Below are 10,176 nucleotides of genomic sequence, written 5' to 3' on the forward strand. Positions count from 1 at the left end.
AAACCAGAAGAAAATAGGTAGTGGGTTTATGGACTGTGTTTATGTGTTCCCTCCCTTTTTAGAGGGTAGTCAGAGTGACAGTAAAGGATCAATACTCGAAAGGGGGGCAGAGGCGGTTGCTGAAGAGGCAGTAGATGAGGGGGTTGATGGCACTGTTCAAGGCTGGCAGGTTCTGAATGATCACGGATGCATAGAAGCGCTCTTTGGTCTCAGGGAGTATGTTGAAGTTGTCCAGGATATCAAAAAGAAAGTAAGGGCTCCAACAGAGAACAAATGCTGGAAGAGAAAGGAAGCACTTGACATTAGATAGCTTAGCTATTTAGGGAGGTAATCACACACACAAAGAGCAGAGCGAGATTATCATAATACATAAATATTCTTCATGCAAAAAAACCCCTCTCCCTATTCAGAGTCTTATTTAAGAGAATAGTTATTAGATTTTGCTTTTATTTGTTTATATTTTTATTTTAATGCCCATAAAATATATTATGTGTGCTCCTCTAAGTGTTCAAAGTACTCCCTTTAGACATATGGATGCACTTTTGAACATTACACAACACATAAAGGGTAAATAGGTAGCCAGTTAAAGCACCATCAGTTATAGTGAGGCGCTCTTTTAATGGTCCCCTGAGTGAGCAGCCAATCTAAATGTACACAGCACCAAAGTGCCGCTCTGTGACAGAGCTGCCAGTCACGGCCACCTATGAAAAAAGGGCTCTTAGACACCCAGGAGCAAGAACAACTAGCTTTCACACCACGTTATGGCAGACCAACGTGTCATTTTGCATGCTGGCTGGAGGTACTGTATGCATGGAGAGTGCAGAAAGACTCTTTAATTCCTATACTGCAATGTGAGAGATGAATTTGGGGAAGGGAAGAGAGGACTGCGTTGTTCATCACCCCTTCTTTTGTTCAGAGGTTGTAGAAATAAAAAGGCCACAGATCTACCTTTATTTGCAGGCATAGGGAGTGAATCTGTCCCTCACAAATTTCTCTGTCATCTCCTTTCTCAAAGGCTTTTGATTCAAGATCTACACAGAAATGCTGGGGCAGGCAGGTTACTCAACTAAGCTCTAAATACCTGGGTTGCAAATGTGCAGCTATCTGTGAAATCAGACACATGATCTCTCCCTGAGCCAAATGAGACAACAGATTGACCTCGTGCTTGCTTTCTTGTCACATTACTCAGTATTTCTTCATTGGCAGTTAGCTGAGTGCTCACTGAATGTGCATGGAAGAGGTAAACTCCCCTCCTGTTTTCTAGAGTAACCAAACTGGCGGTGTCAACACACAGATACTGGCAAAATAGCAATATGCATTGTAAGGGAATAGATCATAACGCTGACTACACAGAACTTTAGGTGGCTTTAAAGAAATCCATGGGGCCTTAATCTGTATGCACATCAAGAGATGCTGGGTGTCTAAGTTTACTAAGGTCCTTTGAAATACTGAGCGTCTAGGTGAGCTCTTAACATCTGGTGGAGTTGCAATAGTAGCTCTTTCTGACAAAAGCTTTCTCTGATTGCCACGCAGAAAAGTTCAGACACAGAGAAGCTGTTCTTGGGCTTCTGAAAAGCATGAATGACACCGGCCTCTCTCATGTCTAAGCACCTCAGTAGTAGTTATTATCCCAATATCATACCATCTGAATTTTGCATAGCATTGGAACGAGGAGTGATCTCTTTTTCAGTGGTAGGGGATGGCTGTCAGCCCCTGGGAGTAAATAGCTTCAGTCGCCTTCCTGCCTGTCTCCAGCAGCTAATCACCAGCCCTGTGTGACGCTGCCTTTATTTATCGAGATAAAATGTCAGCCTCCTAATTCCATCAGGATAATGTCATCTCCCTGGGAGACGGAGGACACCTGCACTGAGTCATCTGCTGCCCGGTCAGGAAAGGAGAGCTTGTGCTTCCTTCCTCGGGAGGCAACGCACCTCTCACATCAAATCAGTTGCTCTGCATCCCTCACCTCTCCTTCCCCTCCCTGGCACGCCCCCAGCAACTAACGTGCCATACATAGTCTCGAAGCCTGAAAGACAACTCAATTGCCAAGTCTTTTGGCAGCCCTGACCGGAAGAAGATGAGCCCTTCCTTTGTTCCTTTTAGGCAAAGTCCCTCCCTTACCTTATGCACGTGAGGGGCTGTGCACATCATTTCATTTGAGGCTTATGTCAGATGCCTAAAACAGAAGCCTATCAGCCAGAGGGGAGGTGAAGGACTGTCGTTGTAGAGACGGACACGACACTCAATATCCAGTTACAGCAGTCGTCGTCCTTTATTTTACAAGCAGTGCTTTTTTATATCCTCTTAGCTGGTTGCTTATCTGTGCATATATTCTAACATTCTACTTTTACCCAATCCACTCTCACATCACACACCATTCAGCCAATACAATTGTTGATCACGCGCTGTTCATGCTCTGGGAAAAGCCAGGACGTTTGCCACCCCTTATCTTGTTTGCTCGGATCTTCTCAGGATTATTCTGTCTCCTCAAGGGTACACGGGTATCTGTTCAGGGTCAGTGTTAAACTTGTATTTTGATCCCTCGGACCAGCCAAGGTCTCCCACAAAGGACAAGGTCAGAAGGCAAGTCAGGGGGTCTAAGTAAAGGTCCTTCTCTGAGCACTGCTCTTTGTCTGCTGATGGTGGAGGGAGCTGAGGAAGACCAGCTTCCTAACACCTACACCCTCCCTGGCTGCCAGATATGGGGCTTCTCACTTACCAAGGATAATTACGATGCTGTACTTGATCGCTTTCACTTTCGCCCTGGATATGAACGCACGACTGGTGTAGCCAGCAGAGGTTTTGCCACCTGGGGAAGAACAGTTCAGCTCGTAAAAGAGGGTGGCTGGTACCTGGATGCGTCAACATGTACCTCTGCAGGCAGGACAGCGATATGTTGCCCATCCTTCCCTGGCATCAGGAAGGGGTTCAGTGGTTCCTAAAATTCAGACACTTGCAAACCTGCTCAAGTTGGACACTCAAAACCTGAGCCACTCAAAATCAAAAGGGGAAACGTAAGCAGAAGAGGTCTTCCTGAAGCGTTGTGGCAGCTGGGTATTCCTGATCCTCGGCACTTAGTCAGGAGAACCACTACCTGTGTGCTCAACTGTATCAGTCTAATAAAAAACATGCGCCATCGCAGCTACAAAAACACAACCACAGTGGTGTTATAGGAGACATTTTCTGAAAGGAACTGGCAGCTGTAATTAAGAAAACAGAAGAAACAGCCTGGCAAAACAGACTACCTGTTCACTTTTAACTGCATTTCAGTTGGAAGAATTTTAAAAGCAACATACTCCATTCCTTTAACCTCTTACTTTTTTTTGTGCTTTGGGTAGTCAGTCATGCGTTTTAACTTTCTGTGTTGACTCAGTAATGAAATACGAAATACTGTTCAACTAGATTTTCAGAGATGAACTGCAGCTTGAATTGAGAAGCAAATCCTATTCAGTCTCACACCAAGGCTGGTTGATCTCATTTCCTCTGAAGTTACACTAATGTCTCCGAGAATCAAGTTCTGTATTTGAATAACAGTACCAGCATGATTGCAATAATATGCCTGATTTCATTATTAATGTCAATTTGCTGTTCATGTTGCTGGGTCAGAATAATTAGGTTCACCATAGTGGATACACAAGAAGGTCATTTTTTTTATCAAAACATATTTAAACTCTTGTAGTCCAAACTTGGGAATGGAATTTTGATTAATGTAATTGGAAATAACACCATGTACACAAATTTTTGTACCTCTTATAAAAACAGCATATCAAGGCTGTGTAATTTCTAAGGGGAAAAAAGTAAATAAAACTAATCTGGGCTTGTTATCAGTGAAACGTCCCATCTAGAAGCTTGAAATTATTCCATACTTAATATTACTGGAAATCACTTGTTGGCTTATAGAGCAGAGTATACCTCTCGGACAAGAAGAATGACCTTTTTTTTTTTTTTTGAAGACTGGTTAGTACCGATTAAGTCATGAAGGCGGAATCATGAGAAAACAGTCTTGCTCAAGCGTTTCAAAGGAGAAGTCAATCTTAGATTATAATTGGCAGATGTCAGGTTATGACATAAGGATACCTGAATATGTGCAACATCACATTAGGATGCTGTACCAGACATGACCCATGATCCTGCTTCAGGCAAGTAGCAGCAACTTGGTCCCTGTAGTTTGATGTGTTTCCACTCACCACTTGGCTGCACTAACTGGTTGTGTGCTCTTCCAGTTGTGTTGTAAAACACGTTCACATGAATGAACATACTTTTCTTCATAACTAACAGGAAAGGTAGATGACAAGTGAGGATCTTGAAATGATTTGTGCTCGGATTCTTTCCCAAAATCAATCAGAACAGTCCAAAAAAGTTCATGGTCTTGGAGTGGAAAGCTCAACTCATTTTATGGCTTCCCGAAGCCAGGAATTTTGATCTTGACCAAAATCCAGACTTGCATGGTCATACGAAAGCACAGCAAAAAACTTACCTAAGTATCTGCTAGAAAAACATTTATTCTGGAAATGGACAAAGTTCTAGGAATAGGGTTTCTAAGTTCTACAATAACAATTTTTTTTTATATTTTAATTCTTTTCTCACGCATGTTTTCTATCATTTCTCTAAAGGGGATTTAGTGTCAAAGGAAAGAAAGTAAAAAACGTAGAAAAGAGTTATGAATGAGCAATTACAGAAACCCCTTTCCCACTGCAGAGATGGAGCCCTGTGTGACACTGTGTGTCCAGGAGCATTCCTGGATTTGGGGGAATCAGATGAATTCGAATCATGAGGCTTGAGACACATGTGTGCTGAAACTCACCAGGGCAGCTGGATATGATGACAGCCTGAGCTTTGCTCTTCATCCAGATGGTTCGAATGACGATTGAGTAATAACTGACATCCCAGTCATTCATGCTCTGTGAATATACTTATGTATGCGTAACGAGCTCATAGAGATGACGAGACTTCATAGGAATAATAATAATAATGACAACAACAATAATAAATAAAATGTGACTCTCCCATAGTATTTTCCAGAAGCAGATCTGAAGAGTTTTCACCATGGACGTCATTATCATTGTCCTGGATTTGCAGATGTCAAATCTGAGATGCAGAGGAATGCAATGATTTGGCCAAGATCTTGCAGGCAAAAGCTTGTTGGGGACTTTGAGGTAGCTGGGGCCAAATCAGCCCCAGCTGAGGCACATCATCCCTGTACAGGGGTGTGCTTGTGGGCTTGGGAGCTGCAAGAAGGACCCTAGCCCTGAAATGGGGGAAGCAAGGGGGTGGACATGTTTTGATTGTGTGTACACTTCTGGTTTGTTGTTACTTTGTGAGTATGAAGCTGACAAATAAAACAGTACCCAGGGGATGTCAACAGGGGCAAAATCCATGAGAAATGCAGTTAAGTACCGTTGTGCTCTCTTTGAGGTCTCAAGGTCCTGTGACTGAAACCGAGGAGGAGAGAAGTATCAGGTGGATGGGAAGAATTAGATGATTCAAAGCTAGATCCACCGCAATTTGCATATGTGGAGGGGAATATATGTATGCTTTTAATGAGAAAGATGAAAAGTGCCCCAATCCACAAAGACCTTGGATAATTATTAGTTTTCCCTAGGCGATAACAAATCTGGAGTTCTATTTATTTAATATAGAATAGGTAAAAATAATTCTTTCCTGTTTGAACCCACATCCTGGATGAGGATGTTAGCTGTTCAGCAGTTTACATAAAAAAAATACGAGGCCTTGCTCTGTCTGCCTTTTCTCCTGCAAGCGTGCATAATGTGCAGCTAAAATCACTAAGCAACAGCATACTTTTGACTGGTGTTTTCCTATTTAGTATGCTAAGGAAGACAAAAATAATTGAAAAATATTTGAGCTAATGCGCTCGGGTTGCCATGTTTTTCTGATGTAAAAACCAAGCATCCTAACAAAAGGCCTGGGGCAGCATGACCATTACTTGCCATAAACCTTAGTGGTGACTTTGTGAAAAAGGTGCAACTAGGGAGATTATTTCAGGGTGTTTTATAGAGACTAAAATGTGTCTTCCTACCATGTGGCTTATTTTTATTATCAGGAGAGACATTATACTTGTTAGAGTTTTCAGACTGATATATGACCTTTTCCTACAGCACCCTCAATTCCTAGACATGCTTGCAAAGGCAGTATTTGTGTGCCTTGGAGGTTTCCTTTCTGTGCAAGTTTGAGCCATCTGGTTTCCAGGCTCAATAGGCGAGAGCTGGAAATTCAACATGCAGTCCGGGCTGCGCAGCAGAGCAGCAGCGTACTTGCCCAGCGAGGGTTTTGCATGCATCTGCCGCAGACTCCGGCATGCCCTCCTTAATCTCTTCAAAGGTCCAGCATGGCTCCCAGCTGACTTGAACATTTTCCTTTTATCTCCTGGCTTTTCACGAACCTGTTTATTTATCAGCTGGTGTACTTGAGAGTTCCTTTGTACTTTGTACTGACAATGGTGGAAAATTCATGTATCATTTATCCTTTGATTGTTCCAATGAATAAGAAAGTATTATAATGATAATTGTGAGAAAATTTCCAGCCAGCTCTCAAACGTCCTGTTTCTATTTTCTCCCTAGCCTGCTATCTCTACCCTGGCCTTTTTATTTGCAGTTGAAACAATATCCCTGCCGATGCAGACCTGCATGTGTCCAGCAGGATACACTCAGTGTTGCCTAAGCATGAGAACAAAGGAGACTAACTCTGTAGTAGAAATACTCAGAATCCCTACTTCTAGCCAGAATCTGCAAGTATTGAATTATGAAGTCAGGCTCCTCTCTTGCCTTCCCTCCAACCCCAGAAATCTTGCTCTCTTGGCTGCAGAGTCTGTTAGGAGCATCCCTTTCATCGGATGCAGTTATAGCGGCTGTCTTCTTCATGGACCAGTCATGGGATGTGACATCAGGCCTTGGATTACACTCGGCATTTCACATATGACATTACATGCTGTTTCATTTGAATCCTTAATTTTCAGAAGTCATGGGGAAAGTTTAATTCCTGGTTTAATCCAGTGGCTTCTAAAGTGCTGCCAACACTGGTTGTTTTGCCTCTGTTCATCTTTCTTTTGTCTCTAGCTGGACCCACCAGAGCCTTCCTTATCAGGAGAGGACCAGAGGTGGTGATAAGCTGCTCAGGGTGGGTGTCAGGAAAGACGAGTCACTTGTCATGCTAGGTACACTTCCCAGTGACTGTTTTGCCAGCCACAATTACGCCTTTATGCTTTGATGTCTCTGGGACTCCAGATCTTATTAATGCCTAATCTATTCTTTCCCCAGCTATGCTGGCACGGAGCTAAGAAACCGGAGTTTCCAGAAATGTGTCACCCAAAGCTTAAGATCATAAAAAGCATCTGTGTGTGTGTTTCAAAACCACAACAGTAAAAAGAGAGGACTTAAGGAACAGAAGTTGTATTTTTCTTACAAGGGAAAAGCAGGGTTTTTTTTTCAGAATGCATTTGTAGCTTGCTTCTTTCTGTGAAAGGTGGCTGGAGGAGGACATGGCAGTTGGTGACATCTCATAGAGTAGGAATAAATTCCCACTTGATGAAAAATGAAGTGACAGATGAGCAAAGAGTAGCAGAGGACAGCTGATGACTGGTATTCAGATGGACAGGAGGGTGTTTGGCAATGAGCTGCATCATTCCGACGGTGTCGTAATCTCTGTTTCCTCCCTCTCAGCATCAAGCTGCTTAGCCTTCACTGCCAAGATGTAAAAGCACACGCTACACATCACCACAAACCTGATTTTCCAACATGTGTAACATGCCTGCATGCTGCTTGCTCTTGCCTCCACTGGAAGCACCGGGAGATGTGATGTACAGTTTGTTAGGTCCAGGTGTCGCCAGGTTTCTTTGTGCCTGTAAATAGTGCATTGGTCTTCCAGCCCTCACTGGGGATTCTTGGGCGCTATATAAACATGTGCTGTAGTCATTTCAATGCATAGTATGATGCTAAAGTACTATATGAATTGTTGTGGCCCATTATTCACAGGTGAGAGACTAATGGAAGGGAAGAAAGAACTCAGGTGGAGTAGTCAAACCTGGATGGAAAAATAATTCAAGCCTTTTGTAGAAGGAGCTGCTTGGAATTTGAAGACTAGAGGATAGAAAGGACATGCTGTTGATCTGAAAATGTAATGATTTTTTGAGCCCTGACAAAATACGTATCTGGAAAGGTGGCAGGAAAATACAAGAATATCGTTCAGACTATGGATGTGTCTCAGCAAATTAAATTCATTGCATCTCCAAAAGCAATTTAGCTTGATCCAAATTCTGAAGGACTAAGAAGCATGTTCATTGTAGCATGTTATTAGTTAATGGTGTTGTTTAATATGACCCCATTGGTAATTACACCATTCTTTATCCATGTAAATAACTAATTTATGGTGAGTCATACAAATGATACCATGAATAGTCCGACTCCATCTTTATTTTTAATTCATAGATCACTTTTGTTTTGGAAAATAGAATGTCTTATGGTAAAACTATGTATTGATATTAACAATCATAAGAATTTTTGATCTGTCCCCTCTTTAAACACAGACTTTTATTTTTATTTTAAATAAATGATTGCATTATGATAGCATCCCCACCCAGCCTCAGTATTTACCAGTAAAATGAGCCTTTACCATGGCAAAACATGCACTTAAGCTCTCTGCTAATTGCTTGTATTTATCATTCAGCTTTGCCTATTGTTCCTTGTACTTTATTTGTGCAAAGTGATGCAGCTGAGTTATGTTTTACGGTATCTAATTTACAGCACTATTTATCCAAAGACAAAAGGCATATGTAACTTCATCTGAGCAAACCATTGTAGGCATGTGTAATGAGTAAGTGAATAGACGGGCAGATATTTGAACATATGTGCAAGATCTAAGCTTTTTTATGTAGAAATTGAAATTGCAAGCAAAAATCATTGTGCTCACTAACGCAAGCTCAAAAAATGACCTTTGGTATTTTTATTAATGCTATTGTAATTCCTTTTATTTGATTTAATTCAGACAAATACCTTTTATTTAATCTTTTTTTTTTTTTTAATTTCATTGCAATGTCTTGGTTTTAGTTCCATATTTTTCCTTTTAGCTGATTCTGTTTTTTCTCTTCTAATTATTTTTCTGCTACTCCAAAGCAAATGTTCTCTTTGGAATTTTGATTTTAAACAGCAGATGGATATTTTTTCCTCTGTACTTCAAGAGGCGCTTTCACTTTTTTTTTTTAACCTGAGTTTGAAATTATATTAGATAAATGCCTATGTATTACATTTATCAAGTTAAAATATAACAAATATATTTGGCAATCACGAATAACAGCTAAAAAGAGTGAAATTCTGGATACTCAAGTGCCAGAATATAATTATGGTTTGGCAGAGTAGCAACACAGAATAGGAACCCAGTAGCTCTCCTGTCTCCACTGTTACTGGACCTGCGGGACCCAGGGGCAAATATTTGCAAGAAAGCAGTCTGTAATCTTGATTTGACCCATATTTAACCTCTGTTCAGCAATGCCCCAGAGGTATTCAGCTATCCCAGGTACTGTTTGAGCTTTGCTTGGCATATCTTGGTGTAGGAGAAACGGCTGATGACACTTGTCCCAGAATAGGAGATAACTAATTAATGCAGGTTGCCTAATTAATTTATATGAACTTCCTGGATTTTGGTAGATTGACAGTATCAACTGCAGAAAAAGTGGTAGATTAGTCTAAATAAAAGGGAAGAACAGGCCAAATTTTTAAGTGCTGTAAAGAAGAACCTGATGCAGGATCTGTGGCTCTCCCTGACTGACACTGAGATAGTGGGGAGCAGAGGAGCTTTTACATTAAAAGAACAAATAGTCTCCCCTTTTCTCAGCTCTCAAAGATAACCACACACTTGGGTTAAAAATCTAATCACAGCTTTTCATTCTCTTTTCATTATTCAGGTCTTGTTCGTTTGCATATAATCAGATAAAAAACTCGTCACAAAACCACAAGCTGTTTGACAGCTGATTGCTGATTCTCCAGTTGTGAAGAAGTGGTGGGAACAGACCTCCCAAGTATTTAAATATTTCAGGGCTGTTGCAGTTTTGTTCATAGAATACCTTTTTATATATACCTCCAAAGAAGGGCAACGAGGCTGGTGAACGGTCTAGAGCACAAGTCTTATGAAGAGCGGCTGAGGGAACTGCGGTTGTTTAGCCTGGAG

General features: G+C 41.4%; 1 protein-coding gene across 1 annotated transcript in view; it reads right to left on the reverse strand.

Moving 5' to 3' along the window:
* Positions 1-10,176, reverse strand: part of NPSR1 (neuropeptide S receptor 1) — a 61,092-nt gene that overhangs the window by 91 nt on the left and 50,825 nt on the right. Inside the window, exons 4-7 of the mRNA XM_009886207.1 lie at positions 8,112-8,114; positions 4,805-4,878; positions 2,720-2,809; positions 96-276 (exon numbers count right to left, since the gene is read on the reverse strand). Of these exons, the coding sequence (XP_009884509.1) occupies positions 96-276; positions 2,720-2,809; positions 4,805-4,878; positions 8,112-8,114 (348 nt within the window). The remainder of the gene's footprint in view (positions 1-95; positions 277-2,719; positions 2,810-4,804; positions 4,879-8,111; positions 8,115-10,176) is intronic.

Source organism: Charadrius vociferus, unplaced genomic scaffold (assembly GCF_000708025.1).
Source record: "Charadrius vociferus isolate BGI_N301 unplaced genomic scaffold, ASM70802v2 scaffold545, whole genome shotgun sequence".
Taxonomy (NCBI): domain Eukaryota; kingdom Metazoa; phylum Chordata; class Aves; order Charadriiformes; family Charadriidae; genus Charadrius; species Charadrius vociferus.